The sequence below is a fragment of the Scyliorhinus canicula genome, chromosome 17 (assembly GCF_902713615.1).
Source record: "Scyliorhinus canicula chromosome 17, sScyCan1.1, whole genome shotgun sequence".
In the NCBI taxonomy this organism is placed as follows: domain Eukaryota; kingdom Metazoa; phylum Chordata; class Chondrichthyes; order Carcharhiniformes; family Scyliorhinidae; genus Scyliorhinus; species Scyliorhinus canicula.
The window spans coordinates 67,113,780-67,139,471 of NC_052162.1; the positions used below are offsets into that span (position 1 = coordinate 67,113,780).

The 25,692-nt window shown below is 42.1% G+C and overlaps 1 protein-coding gene across 1 annotated transcript in view; it reads left to right on the forward strand.

The window, feature by feature from the left end:
- Positions 1 to 25,692, forward strand: part of LOC119951943 (kelch-like protein 4) — a 195,854-nt gene that overhangs the window by 105,268 nt on the left and 64,894 nt on the right. The window contains exons 2-4 of the mRNA XM_038775338.1: positions 13,149 to 13,322; positions 15,714 to 15,850; positions 20,160 to 20,356. Coding sequence (XP_038631266.1) covers positions 13,149 to 13,322; positions 15,714 to 15,850; positions 20,160 to 20,356 — 508 coding nt within the window. The remainder of the gene's footprint in view (positions 1 to 13,148; positions 13,323 to 15,713; positions 15,851 to 20,159; positions 20,357 to 25,692) is intronic.

A 25,692-nucleotide genomic window follows, 5' to 3' on the forward strand; every position in this document is an offset into this window, starting at 1 on the left:
TTCTAAATCCATATCTCCACTGGTTGTTGGCGCTGGTACTTGACTGCCTGGAATCCTGAATGTGTTAACAGGAGTGTTCTGGACTACATATGGGTCAGCCCCATAGATATTCCAAATAGAGAATAATAGCACCCTGCCACTGATGACAGTTAATGCACAGGTTGGAACTTACAACATTTTGTATGAACTTAATACATGAACAGTTTAACCAAATATAGGTTGATTAACTTCTATCAGGGTCCTAATCATTATGCTATTTTATGCTTCATGCAGCCCAATTCAAAACATAAGGAGGCACAATGAGTTTGACCATTTAGCAACCTTTCTTTTACCTGGCACTTACAAGGTTCAAGCCTAGTTGTAAAGAGGATAGCATAAAAGTCACGTTACAAAAATATTGTTGATCTATTCATGGGCATAAAAATTGTGAAATGACTTAAGCTTCAATAATGAATTCAAAGAACATCTATAAGGTGGGCAAAGGAATACACATCTGTACAATTTACTTTCTCACTCACAATGATTTTAGTTGGTCACCTGTTAGCTCTCAATGTGTCCAGCTAGTTACACTAATAAGTTCCCAAGTTGTAAATGCATTGTATGGTCAAATAACACAGTTGATTCAAAAATCATTCCGCCATCTTGCTTGTTTAAAAACAGTTGACAAATGGAGCTTATTTGCAGAATTATTACAGGTTTTCAGGCCTAATATTATTTTGATGTAAATGGGAAATGGTGCAAAGACTGATTCGTGTCGGCTGAAGCTGTGAGGGGTTTTGTTGAGTGAACATTTGCAGTAATTAAAGTCAATTTTAACTTGCTTTTAAATAGATAAAAGTATTTTTAAAACGTGAAAATCACATGCACTCAGCGCTGGTTCCATATGAGCAAAGTCGCAGGACTTTCCTGACAATATACCCACCCCCAGCATGCCCACTGTGGGATAATCTTACCAATCTCCTCCCTGTCCCAGTCACTCCACCCAGTGCTGACCTTTTAGACTCTGCCAGCAGATCAACTCTCACAGCACTATGCAACTCCCTCCAGGCAGCCTCTTCACTTGTGGACAGGGACGTGACATTCAAGGAACACATTGTTGGATATTTGCGGCATCGTGGCATTGATTAAAAAAACAGCTAAGGAATCATGCCACCTTTTCCCTAAAGGAAACCTCTCCATTTGGTGTGACTCGACTGTCACATTGACGATGTGGCTCCTATCTCAGATCACATCATATCTTGTCCTGTGATCGTGTCCTCTTACACGTCTGAATATCTGTACCCTTGAACAATTCAACTTGTTCCATAACTCTCCGCTCTCATTTAAATCCTTGTTCACCCTTATTGTGCACTGTAAAAGTGTTCTCCAAGATATCTGCTTTCTTCCCTCAACCTCTGCACCAAGTTACTTCTCATCCTCAGAACCTTCAATTTCCACCTCAAGTTACCATACCCTCTATTCCTCAAAGTTCACTGCTCTCTTATTTTCCCTTAATTTAATCCTCCATGTAAACATCCCAAGCCATTTTCATAGCCACCCTCCTGACATTGCCATCTCTATTCCTTGTATAACTTACCACGCATATCACCCTACCCCACCCAACCATGTTTGACTATATTTGCTTCTGGAAAGAAACTCTCACCCAATTCACTTGCAACGACACATTTTATTTCCCAATTGTCTAACTTTTGGACTGCTGTTCACCCTGAAACTTCTGAAGCTACCATCAGTTCCACCTTTGCCCCTCAGTTCCCATTAAAACATTGGCTCTTGCTCTCCATCGTAGTTCCCTTGGTACAGCCCTTGATTCTATTTCTTAAGTCCAAGAGATGTAGACTTGAATGGATATGACAGAAAACTGGTTTAGCCAATCACTGCCAGGTCTGAATGAAACACAAAGGCCCCCATATGCCAGAACTGTTCACTACTTCAGAATTATCCTGGAATGTAAATATAACCCCTGGCTTCTTTTCCCTAATGTAGACAGTCATCAGCATTCCCACTCCACTGACTCTGCCACCAACATCTCCAAAGAAGAGAGCAAAGAGTTCATGGAGCTCTTCATCATTAAGATTGGGACCATCCAATTTGTTGCCTCTACTGTGGCCCACACTTCTCTTAGCCTACTACACTAAACTTCCTCTAAAGCTCCCTCACACTTTAGCCCTGAACTTGCATTGTTCTCTATTTCCTCTCTTATGATTCCCTCACACAGCTCAGAATATCCCGGTGGTCAATTTCCTAATCCGTCGACTCTATTGCCACTGCTGAACATGCAACTTCCCTTCCTGTTGTCAGATTAACTGATATTTTTAACTTTCCCTTTTGTTAGGAAATGTCCCCTCATCCTTAAAATCTGTAATTAAAAAAAAAGCCTTGATCCTTTTGTCCTTGCAAATTACTTCTCTATCTCCAATATCCCTTTCCTATCCAAAGTCTTAGAATATGTTCTTGCCTTTAAAATCTTTCCCCATCTTTCCAAGAATTCCAGATTTGAATCCCTGCAATTAGATTTTCTCTACTGGTGCACATTGTTCTTATCAAGGTCACAAATGACATCATATGTGATTACGACAAAGGTAAACTGTATGACTCACCCTTCTCAATCAGAGATTTTGAAATATTTGACACACCATTCTCCTCCAATGCCTCTGTACCATTGTCCAGTTGGGTGGGACTGCATTTTCTTGATTCTATTCGTAGCCATTTAATTGCAGCCAGAGAATCCCCTGCAAGGCTTTTCTTTCAACTTTTACACTTTCACTTCTGGTCTTCCTCAAGGATCTATTTCCATTTGCGATATCATCTGAAAGCATAGCATCAGTTTCCACGTGATACATTGATGATACTTAGATTTTCCTTGCCATCACCTCTCTCGACTCTGCCCTGTCCCTAAATTGTCACAGTGCTTACCTGACACACAGTACTTAATTGAACTTCCTCCAACTAAATATAAGATGACCTAAACCATTGACAGAAATCTTACGTTGGTCTCATTCACAGCTGGGATTTTCCAGTGCACCTGAAAGTGAACGAAGTTTTGGCTGGGATGCCAACTTTTCCGTTCTCGCTTTCAACAGGGTCGCAACATGGATGTGACCGGAGAATCCTGCCCTTTGTCTTTGGTCCCTCCGTTTTTTAGCCATCAACCTCATTCTCATTCTCTCCCTGGCAACTATCGGAGGCTGAAGCAGACAACTTACAACCTTGGGTGTCATATTTAACCTTGAAATAAACTTCTGATTACCTATCTGTATTATCACTAAGGTGTACATCTCCACAACATCACCCAACTCTGCCCTGTCTCAGCTTATCTGTTCCTGAAACCCTCATGTGCAAATCATTTAGCAATACTGCCCTCTCTGCTGGAAGGGGAGAATGAAGTGAAGAGACACACAGCTGATTAGACTCTCTGGATCAGATTTTCTCCCCCTCCCAGACCGAAAGATTCCACCGGCATGAATGGTCAGAAAATCCTGCCTTGCCCAAAACTGAAAATTAGTTTCGAGGATGGGATGGAATTATTTTTTACTTTTCGATTGAATAATCAAGGTACGGAGAATATTGTGATACACATTTTGTAACTTCTAAAGTTAAATGTGAGGATGTTTTGAGCATTTCAAAAGAATATGTGCACATGTGTAGATGGACTATTCTGTCATGCGAGAATTACCGAAGAGTCGTTTTCGAGGCCATTTCAGATGGCACATTGCTGTGGGTCTGGAGATCACATGTAGGCCAGACAGGGTAAGAATGGCAGATTTCCTTCCCTATGGGACATTAGTGAACTAGATGGTTTTTTGCAACCATAGTTTCATGGTCATGAAGGACTCCTAACAAAACTGAAGTCAATGGGAATCAGAAGAAAAACTCTGCTGCTTGAAGTCATACCTAGCATAATGGAAGATGACTGTGGCTGTTGGAGCTCAGTCATCTCAACTCCAGGACATCACTGCAGGAGTTCCTCAGGGTAGTGTCTTCGACCCTACCATCTTCAGCTGCTTCATAAATGATCTTTCTTCCATCATAAGCTCGGAAATGGGGATGTCTGCTGCTGATTGCATAATGTTCAGCTGCACTTGGAACTCAAGATACTGAATCAGTCCATGTCCATATGCACCAAGACCTGGACAATATCCAGGCTTGGGCTCACAGGTACCATTTGCGCCACAAAAGTGGCAGGCAAAATGATCATCTCCAGCACTGGCGAATCTGCCATCAACCCTTGACATTAAATGGCATTACCATCGTCGAGTCATCATTGTTACAACACCCTGGGCTAGTCAATTCCAGCCGAACTTGACCTGGCATTGCAACACAGTGAAATTAGATTTTATATCAATACCCATGGCTTTGGCTGAATTAAGTTAACTCGGTCACTCGGTTTGTAAAAATGAACCACAAGTAACTTTTGTTATGGGTCAGGGTTTAGAGAACTCCAAAGTGCATCATGGAGTTCACCTGACCCACAATTTTTAATAGATTGCGGTTATGGGGAGCAAACTGATCTACTTTAGAGGTGTGGTGCATCAGATAGTTAAAGTACTTTTAAATTAAAGCAATGTTTAATTATGAAACCAGTTAACTCTTTATAAACCCACAGTTAACATCTTAACAATTATCAACACCAATCATTCCCACAGATGCAACATTCTATAAGTAACCCTTAATCTTTCCTTGCAACATCCATAAGACAAAAGACTCTTTTTAAACAAAGAGATCAGGTTTAAATTCTCTACTGAGAGCAGTTATCACTTTGAAATCACCCAAATGATCTGGAGACAGTCTTTAGATTGCAGAGAGATCCTTACACAGCTGCTTGCTTTTCCTGCAGCTATCCAGCTCTCAAAACAAAACAAAACACACCCTGTAGCTGCCAGCTCAAAGCAAAATGAAAGACAGACAGCTCAGCTCCACCCACACTCTGACATCACTGCAGCTATTCGCTAAACACCCATTTCTTAAAGATACATCCATTACAGCTATTTAATAAACACCCAGTTCTTAAAGGTTCTCTCACATGACACTTTTTATTATTAAAGTAATTATAATTAAACTGAATGAAATATGTAATTGACTATCTAATACCCTTTAACCACACCCCGTTCTAACCCCAACTCTCTCTACACACACACTCACAAACAAACAACACAGAGGGGAAAGGATGATTGAGAGGTATATGGTTCAGATGGATATCTTCCAGTTAGTTTCTTTATCAAGGTTAGGCCTTTAGTTGGGAATTTTCCTTTTCTTCAGCTTGTAATGATTGTCACTGCAGACTCACAGAGGTATCAGGCATCCAGCAGCTGAGAGAGGGAGAAAACACGGCTCCTCTTCCTCAAGGTTCTCTCTGGCAGGTTCTCTCTGAAAAAAACACCTTGTAGGAACCAATTGCTGACTGCTGTCAGGCAGAACATTGTCCCTGGTCAACCCACCAGTTGCCCACCAGCCAATCGAATGACTTGCTCCAAAACAGCTTCCTAAGGTTGACTCAACACCGACGGGTCTGGAACCTCCTCTTCAAAATACACAACCTAGGAATGACGGTCCTGACAAGCATTCTTCTGCTTAAAGACACATTCCAATTATGGGTCCAGAGGCCAAAAATAATAACATTAATATAAAAGAAATGGGAACAAAGGAAATAAACAGGAATGACTCTTGCATTAGCAACATCTTGGGGGCTACCATTGACCAGGAGCTTAACTGGACTAGCCATATAATACAGTGGCTCCAAGACCAAGTCAGAGGCTAGGAATCCTGTGGCGAGTAACTCACCTCCTGACTCTCCAAAGCCTGTCCACCATCTACAAGGTACAAATCAGGAGTGTGAATGTGCCTGGATTGTAATCACATGAATGTACTCACATGAATGTGAGTGCAGCTGCAACAACACTAAGAAACTTGGCATCATCAAAGACAAAGCAACCCGATTGCTTTGCACCACATCCACAAATATTCACTTTCACCATAACTGATGCATAGTAGCAGTAGTGTGTGCCCACTACAAGATGCACTACAGTAACTCACCAAGCCCCTTAGGCAGCATCTGTCCAACACACAACCACTACTGTCTGCAAAGAGAAGGGCAGCAGATACAAGGGGACATTAGGTACAGCACTGTGGATGTACCTAAACCACATTGACCACAGCAGGTCACCACTCCCTTCTCAAAGTCAATTAGGGATGGACAATAATTGCGAATCTACCCAGCAATGCCCACGTTCTTTGAATTAATAAAAAAGAGAACTGGAGTAATTATGAATGAAGGCTTCACAATTGGATGCAAGCAAATAAAATAGTGTGGGGCCAGGTGCTTTCGATGAGTGTCTAATCAGTGCTGCCTGACAGGCTCCAGTACAATGAAATACATTGGCATAAAAGAGATTCTGGACCCCTATTACACAAGACTAAGAATGAAGTTGCATTCTCTCAAAGGAAGCAGTTCTTAAATGAGACTATTCTTAAGTTAAATAAAGTTTTGCTGTGCGAATATTGCAAACTTTCAATTCAACCTTAGAGAGACACTTTCCTGGAAAGCCTAAAGAACAAGAAAATTCAGGATAATGTTTTGAGTAAAGGAAGTAAGCTGATATTAGAGAAGGCCTGCAATGAGTCATTGGCCATGTAAATGGAAGGAAGGGATAGTTGCCAACTGTAAAGGAGCTCTTACAGGCAATACCTCTGATTTAACCCGAAAGAGAGTTTGCTGTGAGTGACTTTAAAATTCACGTCACAAAAGGTGAGTTTAGTCAAACATGCCACAGCCTATTTCAAGAATTAAAACACTCTCTGTCTCTGGTCAGCTGCCCACAGTGGATTTGTTTCTTGATTTAGCCAATGGGAAAGTGCTCAGTAAGAGAGATCTGTCAAATACATTCTTGCAATTAAAATTACTGACAAGATTAAATAAATGATTTGCCATTCATAAACACAATGGAGTGTACGAGTACGAAAGGTTATCATTTTGGGTGTCTACTGCCCCCACAGTGTTCCAGAGTGTAAAAGTACGAAGTGGAATCAAGGGAGTGTGATGCTTCTTAGACGACATTATAATTAGTAGTAGGTTTATGCTGTTTAAATGCATGCCAGTCTCTCCTATTTCAATTGGTAATCTGTTTGCTCACAATGTTTAATTTCCTGATTTAAAAAGTGTGTGCATTTATAGATGTGGGATAGAACATGATTCACCTTTTAAGCTGAAACATTGATTACAATTACTAAGTTGCAAGTTTGTTGAATTGATTTTCTACATATCAACATTAATTAATTATTCGCTGTTAAGGAAATAACCAAAACATGAGTTCACAATAAATCACCTACAATATTGAATAATTGAATCTTTTGGGAGATTTGAAAGCAAGAGATAAATGATTGCTAACACATTGTTTTCACATGCTGCAATCTCCTATTTGTCTTCATTTATAAAAACAAAGCAAAATGCTGACAAGTTAAATGACCAAAATGCCCGTCTTATGTTATAATGAGGAGTCCTAAATTTGTATAACCATGACAAAGTAGCTGCTGAAAATGGTTACAAGAAACTGGATTCTCCGCTGTCCGCTTCCGATAGCGGAGTTCCCAATATGGCAGAGAATCTCGTGTCGGGCAAAAAACAAGCGATAATGATTTGATCTGGATGACAAATATATATTGATCACATGACAAAATCCACTTCCCTCATCATCTTCAAATAGTGATGTTTACTCCCAAACAGGTGGGCAAGGCTTCAGCTTAACGGTCCCCCCTTGCGGCAGCATCACGATTAAAGCCCCGTGTCAGAGGGAGGATGCAGTGGGAGGGTTATTTGAATCCATTTGCATTCCATTAACGGGCTGGAGACTGGATTTTCCATGCCTCCATGATACTCGAGCCCGTTGGGCCATGGTTCATGCTGGTGTGGATTGGTGCAAGTATTTGCGAGTGTGGCCCTGACATTGTGGGCCAGTGGTTAAGTATTTAACATAGGTGCCCGCAAGGTGCACAAGAGATCCCCCGGCTCCCCACAATGCAAATCCTACCCACACCACCCCAGCCCACCCCGATGACAACCCCCTATCAGACATCCCCAAGAGACACCCCCACCAGACCTCCCTCTGGTGTAAGGCACGAGTCCCGATGTCTCCGCCGGGGGGGAGGAGGGGGAGGAGGGAACCAGAGAATTGGGTACCAATCCCATTTTTTGCCTGACACGAGATTGGGAACTCTACTACCGCCGACAGGTAAGGGAGTTTCCAGTCCCCTGTAACCATTTTCAGCAGCTACTTTGTCATGATTCTCCAAATTTAGGACTCCTCATCAGACCCCCCCCCCCCCCCACCACTATAGACACCCACTGCAGGCCCCCAGATCAGAGGCCCCCCCCCATCAGAAAGCACCCATATCAGAGACCCCCCCCCCCACCGTGCTGCAAGCTAAAGAACAGTCCAGGCAGAAACATTGAAAACTCATGCCTTTTCACTCACCTGCCCCTTATATTTGCTGTCTCAAACAGAGGTGTGGAAAGCAGCAATTGTTACTTCATATACAGCTCAAAATCATCAAATACATTTTTGAACAAAGCACACAGAAAATTTGTATTTAAATTGATGACTTCATTCTTGCCAAGTCCCCAATTTTAGAGAACACGCAGGAACAAAATAAGCTTCAACGTTCTTCAGTGATTACCAACCTAAATCCTATCTTGGGTAATGATACAGCTGGATCACAGGTGGAAGTGATGCCTACTGTGGCTGATAAGCCTGTGGAAAATCAGGCAATTGAAGTGTTGAAGGACGAATATCCTGGGATTTTTCCAGATTGTGTAGTAACAAGGTCGCAAAGTCACAGGTTAAGACAAGAGGATAAATCAAAGAGTGAAGATAAAGTTGAAGTTCAATTGTCAGAAATGATTTTTGATCAGATGGTTGGAAAAGAACTAGAACAGGTGGAGGATGAGGCGGATATTTTTAGTTCAGGAAAATTGGTGGAGTTACATCAGAAATATATATAAATAAAACGGATATATCAGAAAGCATACACGGAAGAGGAATCTGCGTGTATACCAGAATGTTATTACCATAAAAATGATGTCTTGATGAGAAAATGGAGACCTTTACATATGCAGGCAGATGAAAAGTGGCAGAAGTTCATCAAGTGGTATTGCCGGTAGGATATGAAAGGAGGTGTTGCGAGTAGCACATGAGGTACCAGTGGGAGGTCATTTGGGAGTAAAGAAAACTCAAGCTAAAATATGAAAACATTTTTGTTGGCCTGGACTACATAAAGATGTAGTTAAATTTTGTCGATCATGTCCCACATGTCAAGTGATAGGGAAACCTCAAGCAGTGATAAAACCAGCGTCCTTAATACCCATTCTAGCATTTGAGGAACGTTTTACAAGGTCTTCATGGATTGTGTAGGACCGCTTCCTAATACAAAAAGTGGGAATCAATATCTTTTGACAATAATGGATGTGTCTACTAGGTTTCCAGAGGCCATTCCAGTATGCAATATTACAGCTAGTAAGATTGTGGACAAATTACTTAAATTCTTTACTAGATATGGACTACCCACAGAAATACAAATGGATCAAGGATCAAATTTTACCTCAAGGTTATTCAAAGAAGTTATGGATAGTTTAGGAATAAAACAATTTAAATCAACTGCGTACCATCCAGAATTGCAGGGAGCATTAGAAAGGTGGCATCAGACATTAAAGACAATGTTGAGGGCTTATTGGCAAGATTATCCAATGGATTGGGGTAAACGAATTCCATTCGTACTGTTTGCAATTAGGGATACCCCTAATGTGTTAACCAAATTCAGTCCTTTTGAACTAATTTTTGGTCATGAGTTATGAGGACCACTTATATTGATGAAGGAAAAATTGGTGAGTGAGCAGTCGGAATTTACATTATTGGATTACGTGCCAAATTTTAGGGAATGATTAAATAGAGCAGGGAAATTGGCTAGACGACATTTAAAAGTTGCACAATATGTGATGAAATGGGTAGCAGAAAAGAAAGCAAAAGGTCATAGTTTTGTCAGTGGGGATAAAGGTTTAGTTTTGTTACCAGTGGTAGGTGAACCTTTAAAAGCAAGGTTTTGTTGATTTTATCAGATTGAAAGGACATTAAATGAGGTAAATTATGTGGTAAGAATGCCAGATAGAAGGAAAACTCACAGAGTGTGTCATGGGAATATGCTTAAAAGGTACTTTGAAAGAGAAGGAGAACAAAAGGAGGAGGTTTTAATGATTCTAACTCAAAGTGATGAACAAAATCCAGAAGACTTTGAGTTTGACATCCCTCAAATTAAATTGGAAAACAAGGATGTTCTTAAAATTTGGGATAAATTGTTGAGTTACCTTCCAGAGGAAAAATGAACTGACCTGAAAGAGTTATTGATATCACAATGGCAAGTCTGTGGAGATAAGTTGGGAAATACTAAAATGGCTATACATGATGTAGCTGTGGGAAAAGCTGTTCCAATTAAACAACATCCATATCGACTTTATCCTTTAAAATTGGCACAGGTTAACAGAGATTGAGAGTATGCTTAAAAATGACATAATTAAAGTGGTTTGCAGCCAATGGAGCTCACCCATAGTGATGGTACCAAAACCGGATGGTACCCAATGGTTGTGTGTGGACTATAGCAAGGTTAATGCAGTTACAAGAATGGACTCTTATCCTATCCCACGCTTGGAGGATTGCATTGAGAAGGTGGGATAATCAGCTTTTATTTCCAAACTGGATTTACTTAAAGGTTACTGGCAGGTACCTTTATCCGAAAGGGCGAAGGAGATTTCAGCTTTTGTGACTCCAGATGGTACATACCAATTCAAAGTTATGCCATTTGGCATGAAAAACGCCCCAGCCACACTTAAACGGTTAACTAACAAAGTTGTTTCAGGATTACCCAATTGTGCAGTATACATCGACGATCTGGTAATTTTCAGTCTGACATGGAAAGAACATTTGAAGCATCTGATGGAGTCATTCGATCGACTTCAGGAGGCGAGTTTGGTGAATTTGGAAAAGCCCAAGTAACTTTCCTTGGCCATACAATTGGACAGGGTCGAATAGTCCCACGGGATGTGAAAACAAAAGTTATATGTAAGTTTCCAATACCCTCTACACAAAGGAAATTAATGAGATTTCTTGGCACGAATGGATTTTACCGGAGATTTGTGCCGAATTTTAGGAGTGTGGTTGCTCCACTGATGGACTTGCTAAAGAAGCGTAGCAAATTTCAATGGACAGCAGAGTGTCAACAGGCGTTTGACTGCCTGAAGGCTGTGTTAACCAATGCTCCTGTGTTGGAGAATTACAAGGGGCTCTGTGATCAGATTGAACAATTGTATCTCACCTTAAAGAGAAATGCCAAGGTGTAGAGAAATGGATCATGCAGAGATCTTATTGTCCAAAGAGACTGCCAATCAAGAGGATTCCAGTTGCAGGAAGAAGAACTAAAATGGACCATGTTGTTATAAATGTTTACGGGTTTGTTTTGTTGAACAAAAAAGTATATTTACTGTCAATGTTGTTTAAAAGAAAGTGAAAAGGTGAAAAATGAAACCATTGTCAAGTTGATGGGTTTTTTTTTCTTGGGGGGAGGTATCATAGGAATGTCACTTTAAGAAATGTTTGTCTTCTCAAATGGCTGCAGTGATGACATTATGTGGGTGGAGCTGGGCTCAGGCTCTGCTTTTCAATTTCGTTTTGAGCTGAAAGCTGTTTTTGGCTCTGAGATTTACTTTCACTTTTCAGTTGGGGAGCTGCATCCAAACCAAGAAGGTGTATTTTGGTCTCTCTTTCCCTCTGCATGCCATAGAATGTCTCCAGATCACATGATAATTTCAAAGTAATACCAGTTTCTGTAATACTGTTTTTGTAGGAAAAAAGGGTGTTTGGCTTGTGGATGTTGTTAGGAAAGTTACTAAGGGTTACCCATAGAGTACTGTATCTTTGGGGGGTATCATTGTTGGCAGTTGATAAGATGTTTACTGTGTGTTTATAAAATATTAACTGGATTCATAGAATAAACATTGTTTTGTTTAAAAATACTGAAGAGATCTGTTTCATCAAACCTGGAAAGTGGGCCCTTGTGCTCCTCATAACCAAAATATATTCACAGTTATAGCTCAGGTGAACTCCAGGATATACTTTGGTGCTCTAAACCCTGGCCCATAACACAATCCCTTTTCTTTATTCTCCCAGTTGATTTCCTCAATTCCATTTGATCAGCTTTTCTCAAATTACCTCAATAACCTTATCTCACAAAAACCATCAGTTTTGAAAATATCGATTAACTCAACATTCACAGATTTTTGGAGGAGCAAAATACTTCCTGATTTTAGCATAGTTGTAACTTTGGAACATGCCTTTTATTTTTCGATTCCCCAGCAAAATAAATACTTTCTCCGTATCAATATCATCAAATCTATTGGTCATTTTAAACACCTCGATTCGTTAACTCCGCAATCTTTTAAACTCAAAGAAATGCAAGCTAAGTTTGTGCAACCTGTGCTCATAAATTACCAGGTAACCCTTTAAGTCCAGGAGGTTTTCCCTCATTAATCTTGTGTGGTCTATGGAATTCAATTCTCAATGGTCTACAAGCTTATTTCTTGTTGGGTTGTTTTTAATTCAATCTACTTGAAGTTATTATTTCTAGTTCAGTTGCAGGGATATAAACTATTTGCAAAGTAGGCATGATCCATAGAGATGGAGAATATAGTTTTCTATTTGGATAAGCTAATTTCAAGTGAAGCGTGGGCCCTTGGTATTTTACTAGTGTTAAAATTAAGAAGCATCCAGAGTCCAATAGTGATTTGCTTTTCTCTAGCAGGAGAGCATAACTTTTTCTCATGACAGTTCTATTTTGTTTTGAAAAAATGACTTTGGCAGACCTAAGAGTAAAAATCTGAAGCTGCAATAGTAAAAATGGATGAGCTTGTTAACCAACTTTGTATTATTCAACTCAAGAGAGAGCCAAAATGCTTTTGTGTTTTGTTACTTTATTGTATATCAAAAGAGACTGACTATGTATTGATTTTCACAGCAGCTTTCTGAAGCAAACCTGAAATGAAAAATATATTTATGATTGTAGGTTTGGCTTCCAATGTTCACTAACAAATCTGCTTTCCTTTCTTTTGTCCACAGCTTGCCATTGAACAGCTGCTCTTCAAATAGGATGAGCTCCGGTAGTTCAGATGAGTTCTTTCAGTCAATGAATCATGCGGAGCAAACATTTCGGAAAATGGAGAACTACCTCCAGCACAAGCAACTGTGTGATGTTCTCCTGATTGCTGGAGATCACAAGATTCCTGCTCATCGGTAAAGTTTACAATATATGTAATTGAATGACAGGCCTTGTACAATCAGTGGGGGTCGGTTAGCTCAGTTGGCTGGACATCTAGTTTGCGATGCGGAGCGGCGCTGACAGCACTGTTTTAATTCCCGTACCGGCTGAGATTATTCATGAAGGCCCCGCCTTCTCAACCTTGCCCCTCACCTGAGGTATGGTAATCTTCAGGTTAAATCACCACCAGTCAGCTCTCAAAGGAAAAAAACAACCTGTGGTTCCTGGTTACATTTACATTTTTATAAACAATTCTGGTGAAATATATTGCAGTTAGAGTCAAATGGAATCATTAGTGCTGTTCAGTTGATAAAGGTAAAATTTTTCACTTCGAATTAGATTACCAAACTACTTAATAATAAGCTATTGGTTTAAAAGCAAGTCTATCAACATATCAGAAGCTATACACACTGTCTCATATCAACACTAAAGCCTTGCAAACCCATGTGTATCAAAACCCTAATAAAATGACTGTGAAGAATATGAAGGGCGATCTACACTGAACAATAAGTTACTATTCAATTTGCAGCACTGTGAACAAAAATATTGGAATTCAAATATTAATCTAGCGGCATATAATATATGTTTTGCTGTTATATTTAAAAATTATTCTCATGGTATACAAGTGTCTCTGGCAAGGCCAGAATTTGTTGCTCATCCCTAATTGCCCTTGTGTAAGATATTAATAAGGTACCAATTTAACCTCTTGGCAGCAGGAATTTTAACAACAGCAGCGAGGTTGTAAAATAAAGAAGAAAGGAAGAAAGCTTCCAGATAGTGAGATTTAGTTATTCAATTTGCATGCCATGCTGTTGAATAAAATACCAACGTATCTTATGCCACTAAGGATGACTTTTAACAAAGAACTTATTGGTAAAGGCATTGACAATATTGGGCAGGTTTGTCCGACCTCCTGCCGGGTGGGAGAATCGCCGGGGGTCAGCGTGAATCCCGCCCCTGCCATCCTTCTAATTCTCCCGCCCCCCCCCCAAAAACCGGCCCAGCGTGAGTCATGCCTCCCGTCTTGGAGAATGGCGGTGTCCGGCGCGACTCAATGGGCCCCAGGTCTGTCTGGATTCTCCGGCCCGTGATGGGACGAACTCCCGGCCGTTCTATGCCGGTCCCGCCGGCGTAAACTAGAGTTGGTCCCTTACCGGCGGGATCTGGTGGTGCGGGTGGGCTCCGGGGCTCTTGGAGGATCACGGGGGGATCTGGCTCTGGGAGGTGTCTCCACGGTGGCCTGGCCCGCGGTCGGGTCTCACCGATCCCTGGGCGGACCTGTGCCGCCGGGTCACTCTATTTCTTGCGCACCGAGGGCTGTGGTCATCTGCCATTCCCGGTGTGGAAGTGAATCCCTTTGCGCATTCGTGGGGATGACGCCAGCATGCGCTGGCACTCCCGCGCATGCACCGGCTGGCGGAGGCCCTTCGGTACCGGTTGACTTGGCGCCAGGGCCCTATCCCGCCGGCCGGCGGGGCGCCAACCACTCCGGGGTGGGCCTAGCCCCTGAAGGTGTGGAGGATTCCGCACCTTTGGGGCGGCCCAACGCCGGAGTGGTTCACACTACTCCGTCTCGCCGGGATCCCCCGCCCCGCCGGGTACGGGAAAATCCCGCCCAATATTACAATATTGTGTCTATATTTTTAGAACTGCCCCAGATAAACGGAAATTAACGTGAATTTAATTTGGTAATTATAATAAAACAAGAATGAAGTCCATTAAAATTGTAACTTCACACAAACAGGGCCACAAGTTAACAACAGGAATTAAACATTAAATCACTGTCCTCATTTCTCCCGAGTCCCTGTCTTGAACCTTTGGAAGTGCCAGATGGTGGTGATTAAAGGCTTTTAGCTTACTTCTTGAGACGCCAGTGCTTAAACAAAACCTAATCAATGCTTAAATCCTATTTTTGCTGAACAAAATTGATCTCATTAAAAACTTACAACAATGTAGAATTTCCTAATGTTGACATAATTGGCACTTCCTCTGGGACCACCTATTATTATACATAGTTTTAACTTGTGTGTTCATGGTTTCCTTTAATGAATTGGCAGCAATTATAAATCTAAATTTCAGTATTTTATATGTTGCTGCATAAATAATGAATTGTGTTTTGATCAGTAAACAAAATGAGATAGCAGAATGTAAGTCCATTGAACATAATTAAGTAGACTTGACAAATTTCCTTGTGGGAAAATATGCTAGCTGTAGAAAAGCACTAAATGGTCATGTAAAAATATGTTTATCAAAGTTTATCTTTAAAGTGTAGCTTTCAGGCTAATGAATTTGGCAAAAATATTAGCCCTGTGGTATTTCTTTAGAAGCTTTCAGCTTGTCTCTTACGTTATCTTCATTGTTCTCAGACTAGTCCTCAGCGCTGTTTCGGACTATTTTGCTGCCATGTTTACCAATGATGTACGTGAGGCCAAGCAAGAAGAAATTAAAATGGAGGGCGTCGACCCAGATGCACTTAAAGCACTTGTTCATTATGCTTACACAGGTGACCTTTAATTTAGTATTTATAGACAACTTTTTATGTGATCACTAGCAAATGTCAATATTGGAGGTCAACTTCTATTTTAGATTTCCAATGAAGGAAACAACAGTTACATTTCACAGTACATCTGAGTCAACTGTTTTGACTCTGAACATATTTCAAGGTACAGGATGTGTGCATTGAATTAAAAAAAAAACTTAAAATTGAGTTATGCTTCCTATCTTGGAAAACTTAAATGCTGAAGCCCTGTTTCTGTGCTCAAGCACAAGAAATCAAGAGTGTGATATATACATTTACTTTGTTCTTGTTTTTAATCATTTAACAATCTTGCATCGATCATGTGGCCAAAGATGCCAATAGTTAAGGTAAAATTACTGTTCTTCATTTAAGTAAATCAATCCAAGAAATTTGTAAAAATATTGGATTTGAATAATAAGTATATTTATTCATAGATCCCCATGATACTGCTTAGGTGCAACTTTGACCTGGAATTTGCCTCTTGGGACAATTCCCAGCTTTGCGTACCCGATCAGGGATAAAGTGCCCCGGAAAGTTGGATTTTTGGTCTGTGAGGGAGATGGGTGGAAATGAGGGTGATGGAAGGAATGAGGAGGCAGCCAAGTCCATAGTTGGGCTTGGCAGAAGTCCTGCCTCTATGCACCAGCACTGTGTGGAAGTTTTAAAAAATAAATAAAATATAAAGCAATCCTGCATCCCTCAACACTTGCATCCCTCATCTCCCACATACTCTCCATCCTCCATACATGTCAACACATGCCATCTCATGTCCCCAGCTCCCATGGCCCATCTTGTCCTCCATGCCAACCCTTACCTTGGACTCCATATCAACCTGTACCCCTCTACTCACCCCTATGGTCCCTCTACTCACCCTTATAGTCCTTTATAGGGTGAATGTCAACTAATGCCAACCTTAACCAACACACTATGCCCTTACATTCTGCATGCCAACTCACCCAGCATCCACAAAGGGCAGACCTCAGGAACGAGGCTGAGATGAAAGTTCTACGTGCCAATTGAAAACTCTAAAAATAAAAATTACTCATACATAAAAACCCATTCACTGGATGGAATTCTCTCGTTTCTTTGGCAGAGTGGTGCAGTGGGCGGGAAAATGGTATGGAAGTCCTCCGCCACAAGGGCAGCTTCTTCTGCTGTATTATTGACTTAGACTTAAAAAAATTAAGGAGCAGGTCCCACAACGTCACCCTGGCAGGGTGGGTTCTGATTGAGTCTGCCCACCAGCAACTTGCTTTGTAAAAGATCAGGGTGCCCTTTTTAAAAGTAAAATTAGAATGCCACGCCCTCCCACAAGAACAACACCTACCTACAGGCAGTGCCAAGGACTGCCCGAACATGACCCACTTCCCTCTGGGGGATGTACTCACTTGCGCACCTCTGGTGGGTTCTGCTTGCCTGCCGCACGTTGTGGGGGACGTGTTGCGATTCACCTCAGAATGAGGCATGTCAATGTGAATTGGCAACCTAACAGGGGAAGACACTATCAGGTGTAAAGGCCTGAAATTATATTAATGTTGGGATTCCTGTTTCATCACTATGGAATGTAAGTGCAGTGGAGGAGATTTTCCGCTTCCGTTTTTAGGGAATCGCCGGTGGGAGTGTGCAGTTTACTATAGCTAGATTGCACATTCCGATTGGGTGACTAAGTTGACATGAATCCTATAAAGGGCCAAGTGAGTGAGTAGAGGGGTGTATATTGAGGTGGGATGTACAAGGGTCCAAGGGGTGGGTATAGGGGTTTAGGTTGGCATGGAGGACATGATGGACCATGGTGGTTGGGGCCACAGGGTATCATGCGTTGACATGGATGGATGATCAAGAATGTGGAGGGCGCAGGGGGTGAGGACAAGCAGAATGCAAAAGCTCGCTGTAGTAAACCGTGTTTTGGGACTCCAATGGGATTTCACACTCCCATTTCCGATCCCGCCCATTGAAAACGGAAGTGGAAAATCCCCTCCATTGCACTTACATTCCATAGAACCATAGAATTTCAACAGTGCGGAATGAGGCCATTTGGTCCATCGAGTCTTCAACGACCCGAGACCTACTCCCCCGACCCATCCCCAAAACCCTACATAACATCTTTGGACAACTAAGGGGCAATTTAGCATGGCCTATCCACCTACACTGCACACTTTTTGGTGGACTGTGGGAGCACCCGGAGGAAACCCACGCAGACATAGGGAGAAAGTGCAAACTCCACACAGACATTCACCCAAGGCTGGAATTGAACCCTGGTCTCTGGCACTGTGAGGCAGCAGTGCTAGCCACGATGCCACCGTGCTGCCTTCCTTCAACTATATAATAGGGGAGGCAGTGTTGTGCAAGGCAGGTAGTGGTGTAGTGATATTGTGGCTGGACTAGTAATTGAGAGACCCAGGGTAATCCTTTGGGGACCCGAATTCCCATCCCACCATGGCAGATGGTGAAATTTGAATTCAATAAAAGAAAATCTGGAACTAAAGGTCTAATGATGACCGTGAAACCACTGCCATTAAAAAAAAATCTCAGTTTCGCTAATGGCCTTTAGGGAAGGAAATCTGCTGGTCTTACCAGGTCAGGCCTACGTGTGACTCCAGACCCACAGACTCTTAAATACCGTCTGAAATAGCCTAGCAAACCACTTATTTCAAGGGCAATTAAGCTTGGGCAATTCGTCCTGGCTCAGCCAGTGACCCTCGCATCCCATGAACAAAATTTTAAAGAATATCCCTTACAAAAACAAACATTTCAGACAACTGCTTAATTCCTTACAAAAACAAACATTGAAATTCATGGTTCCACTTTAAAGAGTCTATAACCACATGTAGCTGTTGCAGAAACTGTGAAATGATAGGCACTCACAGTAATAATGGAAAGTTGTGAAATCAATCATGCAGTATTAATCTAGTATATAAGTATCGAGTATCTAGCCAGAGAGGAGTAGCAATCAGCGGTTTATTTTAACACTCCATGCAATTTTTTAAAAGGGGAGTTGTTTTAAATGCCTTAAATAGATGTTTTTTGACAGTTCTTGTGACAGTTTCAATGAGTTAACGTACATTCTAACAATCCCAAAAGGCAGTTCATACCTCATTTTATAACTCTCAAAGAGCCACTGATTTGCTCCAAAGGTGTCCCGGGGCCACATCCAAAGGGATACCCTAAATGCCTAACCTGTTCCATCCAGGTATAATCTGCACATGTTGGGGGTGATTCATCGAGCCCCATGCCGGTCCGGAAAATCGCCGCAACCATGCCCCGACGCCGGCACGCGATTCTCCGAGGTGCGGAGAATCAGCGCCATTCGCACCGGCGCGTTTGTCAAGGCACCGGCCGTGGGCTGCTGGAATCGGCGGGGCCGCTGATTCTCTGGCCCGGATGGGCCGCGCGGCTACGCGGATACGACAGAGTCCTGCCGGCGCTGTTCACCCCTGGTCGGTGCCGGCGCAAACTCTGTGCGTTAGGTCGGGGGGGGCGGCCTGTGGGGCGGGGAAAAGCGATCCTTCACCGGGAAGGGGGGGGCCTCCGATGGGGTCTGGCCCGTGATCGGGGCCCACCGATCGGCGGGTGGGCCGGGCTCTTCCCTCCCGCGCCTACTTTCATGCGTGGCCGGTGCCAGAACACCGATGCCATGTTGATACGGGGCCGGCGCACTGCACTGAAGAAGTCTCCCGCGCATGCTCATGTTGGTGCAGCCCAACTGCGCATGCGCGGGTTGGTGCGGCGTCCATTTGGCCCCGGGAAAGGATGCTGAAGCGGCGTGAACCGCTCCGGCGCCGTGCTGGCCTGTGTCCATTTCGCGCCGTCATGAAACACAACGCGTTCACAACGGCGCGAACACTTGGGCTCCATTTTGGAGAATCATTGTGTTTGCCACTCCAGGTGCAAAACAATTAGACATGACTGGAGGCAGCTATTATTTTATATGGACAGCTGCCTCAGTGGAACGAGCTTGGGCAAAGCCCACCTCATGGTAGGTGCTATGTTCAGGAGCAGAACTTCTACATTTCGGTCTCCCCCTCCAGTTTCACAGAAACAGATGGGCGTGGGTGCAGTGCCTGCGAAGCAGAGGATCAAACCGACGGGGAATCCCGCAGCTTGTTTTTTGAGTTTGTCACTTCTGCACAAATTGCACTGAGCCCAAACGAAGACTGAAAAGAGAGTTGAGACTCATTTAAATAAAACCAAGGCGTCCAAGTTGGAATGCCTCTCAGAATAAAATAATAGCGCTTCATATTGCATCGCTTTGCTTCCATGTTGCTATTGATTGGTTCTGCTGTATGCTTCACAGGTCTCTTGGAGCTGAAAGAGGAAACTATAGAGAGCTTATTGGCTGCCGCATGTCTTCTCCAGCTCTCTCAAGTGGTGGACGTATGCTGCAACTTTCTCATGAAACAGCTTCATCCATCAAATTGTTTGGGGATAAGATCCTTCGCTGATGCTCAAGGCTGCATGAATCTGCTAAAGGTGGCCCACAGCTATACCACGGTAAGGCCTTCAAAGATTGATGCCAGTTATTGCAGCTGTTTCTGGATGCAGTTCTAGATAGAGACTTCCAAAGTTAGGGGTAATGCAAGATCCTAAAATTGAACCCATAAGTAAGCAACTGCTGTAAACCATCACCTTGCTTGGGTCATCTAATAACTGTGTGGTATTTACAAAGTGAGGCAGTCACCAAGTATTTCAGTATAAAATCACTATCCCATTTCATTCATGAATCAACTCTCTAGAATTTATTGCGACAAACACTTTGAGTACAATATTGGTATTGTTAATATCTTGGAAACTATTTTTCAGACGTTAGCTTTGCTTTGCTGTTTTCTACATCTTCCACTACACTATAGGAGTCAGTGTGAAATAGGCAGCAGAGTTTTCACAAGGCATTTTACATTAAATCGGCACACGGCTGTAAACTTAATTCAGATCATTATAATAGTACTTCTTGTAGGCAGGGGAATGCCACATGGTGTCTTTCGGAGTGGCATTAAAGAACTTGCTAAATGGAGTTTTAACACACACAGAAACCATATGTCATTCATCCATCATCTGTGTGCTTGAGGGACAGCACAGTGGAGCAGTGGTGGCACTGCAGTCTCACGGCGCCGAGGTCCCAGGTTCGATCCCGGCCCCGGGTCACTGTCCATGTGGAGTTTGCACATTCTCCCCGTGTTTGCGTGGGTTTTGCCCCCACAACCCAAAGATGTGCAGGGTAGGTGGATTGAACACTGAATTGCCCCTAAATTGGATAAAATGAATTGGGTACTCTAAATTTATAAATACATTTTTTAAAATCTGTGTGCTTGCTGGCCTACACGAGTTCCCATTTAAACAACACTTTGATATTAAAACTCTTATTATTGTTTTCAAATCCCTCCATGGCCAAGTTTGTCCTTGGCTCCTCCAGCCCCCAAACCGTCTGAGATATCTGCACTTCTCTAGTTCCAACCTGGAAACCATCCCTGGTTTTAATGGTGCCATGTCTTTAGTTACTATTATTATAGAATCCCTACAGTGCAGAAGGCGGCAATTTGACCTATCGTGTCTGCCCCGGCCCTCTGAAAGGACACCCCACCTAGGTGCACTCATGTAACCCCATAACCCGACCTGACCTTCACGTCTTTGGACACTAAAGGGTGATTTTTAGCATGGTCAATCCACCTAACCTGCACATCTTTGGACGATGGGAAGAAACCAGAGCACCCAGGAGGAAACCCACGCAGACACGTGGAGAACGTGCAAACTCCATAGCGACAGTCACCCAAGGCCAGAATCAATCCTGTGTCTCTGCTGCTGTGAGCTAGCAGTGCTAAATTACCTAGGCCGCAGGTACTTACCTAGGCCCTAAACTTTGGAATTCCCTCCCTATACCCTACTGTTTATCAATGGGTGTAATTGGCCTGCTCTTGCATTCATGTTGCCATTTTACAAACATCGAATAATTGTAAAGTCATTGTGCAACCATCAAACTATATCTTTGCTTAATTGTACTTCTGTAAATTATCATATTAAGTTTTTGTAGTGATGTCAGTAAATTAGTGTTGAGGTATCAGTTCTGTAAATCAATATAGGCCTGATGGTTTGTTTTATTCCAAAGCCCATTTTAGCGACTTCAGCAGATAATCTATGCAAACCCTTCAGTGTCATACTGAGGGGGTAGCTGTCATTTCGATAAGGCATCAAACCAAAGCCCCATCTGTCGTCTTAGATAGACATTAAAAGATACTCTGACACTGTTTCAAAGTAAAATCTGTTAATCCCAGAGTCTTTACTAACATTTACCGCATATCCAACACCATTGAAATAGATTATTTGAATCTTTTCATAATGATGTTTATGAAACCTTGCTTTGTGAAATTAGTGACCGTGTTTCCCAGATTAAAATAGTGACTGTTATATTACGATATTGTAATATATATATTACTCTTTTTGTCTAGCCAAGTTGTTGAAATATAGACGTAGTCTTCCAATAATATAAAATAATCTCGTGAGCTCTTTTTACTTAATACTAAACTAGTAAACAAACAAATAACTTTCGATTAAACTATTAAATAAGATAATGCTAAATACTGAAATCTATAAACTTCTTCTCTCTAGTTCTGTACTCCCTGCAGTCCAGACACACTCTCCCCCAGGAAAGAGCAGGAAAATCTTTATATAGATTCTGATAGTGTGGCCATCTAGTGTTCAGTTGCCTGTACGAGCTTAACATAGGATGATCATGTATTACTACATACAGAGATCACTACAGTGACTGCACTTGAAAAGTACTTCATTCATTGTAAAACGATTTGGGACTTCCTGAAGTTGTGAAAGACATTCTGTGAATAATTACCTTTTTTAACATAGTATTATTGAAATTGAACAAAAATCAAGGGGAGAAAGAAGGCAACATTGTTTAACTGAGTCATAGAAAGACAATCAGATAGATAAGAATAACAAAAAGAGGTTAAACAGAAAATAGAAATTTCAAAATAAAAATGAACAACTTAAGATAATTTCTATGGATTTGTAAATTAAAATGGTAAGTATTGGAACATTTAAATGACACGTGTTATTCAAATAGTTTTGTTCAAATATGACGCTGACATTGAAATGAGTAACGTTTCTGTGCTATATAATTTAAGATGCTCCATGGTATACCCAAAATCAGCTTGAATTAGTGGAAGCAATGACATTTATTTGTAATGTGAAAAGCAACATTGTCTGGCAGTCACAAGGAAAGATGGGGCTGTTGGTGTCTATAAAAGTTAATGAAAATAGATCAAAGTGGCAGAGAAACAAGAATAAAGTGACAGTAAGTAATGGAGGGGGATTTTCCAGCCATTCTCCGATCTTCCAGTCCCGCCGATGGTGAACTCCCGCCACAGGTTTCCTGGTGGTGCGGGTGAATTCAATGTGAAATCCAATTGACAGCGGCAGGACCAGAAGATCCCACTGCCGGTCAATGGTGGGCCTCCTCCTGCGGAAAACATGACATGGAGGGCAGTGACCCAGTGGGGAATCGAACCTGGGACCCTGATGCTGTGAAGCCACAGTGCTATCCACTCTGCTACCATGCTGCGCAATGAACATTGAATATTGAAGATATGAATAAACAATTATACCCCAATTTTCTTTCCCCAAATATCCCATTAAACAATACAAGAAGTTCAGGAACAAAATGATTAAGCAAAATGCCCTCATTAAGATATTGAATAGTGTCCGATTATTGATTATATTATTGTATCTCATCCAAGTGAACGTTATTTATGTGAACCTACACAATCAGTGACAGCTAGATAATTGAGCTATTCCTATTCAAAATGTCCTTGTCTCGTTCTGTAACTATTCTCCATAGCCATCATCATCTCCTCCAGGAGACTTGCTTCTTCAATAATCTCCCTTAACTCACCTCATACTACTGCCCACTGCCTGTTGTGCTTATTGGAAGGTCCTTAGGGAATTCTGGTACCATAAACGTGCTCTATAATTGTAATGTGTCCTTGTTTTCATTGTTGCAGATCTGAGATTAAATTAGACATGGACTGGAGGCTGAATCTGGACTTCCTGTTCCGAATGGCTAAGTTATTCACTGAATAGATGTATGAAATTATCAGGGCGTTACATAAAACAAAATAGACACACAACACATGCCCTGTTATTTATTTTACAGTTCTATTCCAAAGGTAGGTTTGAAGTCAGGCAACAGAAAATTCAGATCAGTAACCAAAGTGCACAAAATTAATGATCAATGCTAATATCTATTCTGTCTATTTATTTGAATTTGTTTCAGAAACTGTAAACAAGGATCTGACTGTAGAGCTTTTATTTATGGTTCACTTGAAGTCATGAGCTTGTTCCAAGTTTATAACGAGGGCCACCTGACACACTTAAACAACCCGGCTTGTATAAATTTCCATTCATTTTAGGAGCTAATGCTCTATACTTTCTATTGACTTATTTTTAAACTGCATTCGTTATAACTTTTAACGAAACTTGCAGATGCATTGGACTCTTCTTTCCCAGTGAGTGGAAAGACTTAAGCCTGTTACGGTTCAGTTCTTTAGTGTAATCCTTTTCAGTTTAGGGAGGTTGTTTTTGGGTCAAAGCCATTTACAATATTTCCATGCGATGACATGTTCATTCACGCTCACACCATGTACAGAAGGTTGAAAATTGGTTCAAATTTGCGAAGACACAAAGCAATGGATTCCATTTTGAAGCAATGACACCTTGGGGGGAGAAAACAAATTGTAAATTGGCTCTGGTACTCATGATGCCTGTGCCTTCCTGCTCGACAACTGGTATTAAGTCAGGAAAACGTCAACACTGCCACTTACACACTCAAAGTCGTGCGTAAAACCATAGGGTAAAGGGAGGGATTGGGGGAGATGGTCGCTCCTCCTGTACATTGATCTGCCTCCTGAGTTATACAATCACCTTCATCTCCTCGTTGACTGGAAACAAATCATTGCAGAGAAAATTTGATAGTTGAACTATATTCTAGGATTACTTCAGGGTAGCTATGTGTCTGCCAGTATTTTATGTCGGAGGTCAGCATTTGCTGTCCTGAGAACACAGCAACACCAAGTAATATGAAATGAAATGAAAATCGCTTATTGTCACGAGTAGGCTTCAATGAAGTTACTGTGAAAAGCCCCTAGTCGCCACATTCCGGCGCCTGTCTGGGGAGGCTGGTATGGGAATACAAACCAGAGACACAAAGACTGAGAGCATGATCTGACCTCCACCCAGGGGACCCCAGGGGTGTCCAGCCCATCTGACCTCCCTCCCTATGAGCGACACATTTCCAGCCTTGAAAATCAAGGAGGTTGGCACTGGAGCACTTGAAGATATGCCCGAATCCTCAAGGTCGAGACCTCCCAGGTGACCCCCACCAAAGCCATCTCAGGAAACAGTGTGGAAGGCAGCAGACCACCTCAACCTGCAGTAGATCCTGGGGATACACATAGACATAGTGTAAGGGTTAGGAGTAAGAAACAGTAGGCAGCTAGTGGGCATGGGTGATCATAGGCACTAGTTAAGCGAGGTCAACACTATAAAAAAGCTATTGCAGATGAGAGCTCATCCTGCGTCTCGATAAATCCGATCATTGGCAGGACGGGTTCAGCTCTTTGTCAGACAGGAGTCAGACATATCGCTGAGGAATAGAGCAGCATTGCTCTGTCCTCAATGCAAGTCATCATCATTCTCCTGCTGAGTCCGGCAATGGCTTTAGCGACCTGCCCATGGAATCTGTCACTGTCATGGAAACTTACTGCTGGCACCAGATGAGTGATGAGATCCCCAAGGTAGGCAATCTCCTCAATCCGTCACCTTGTTCA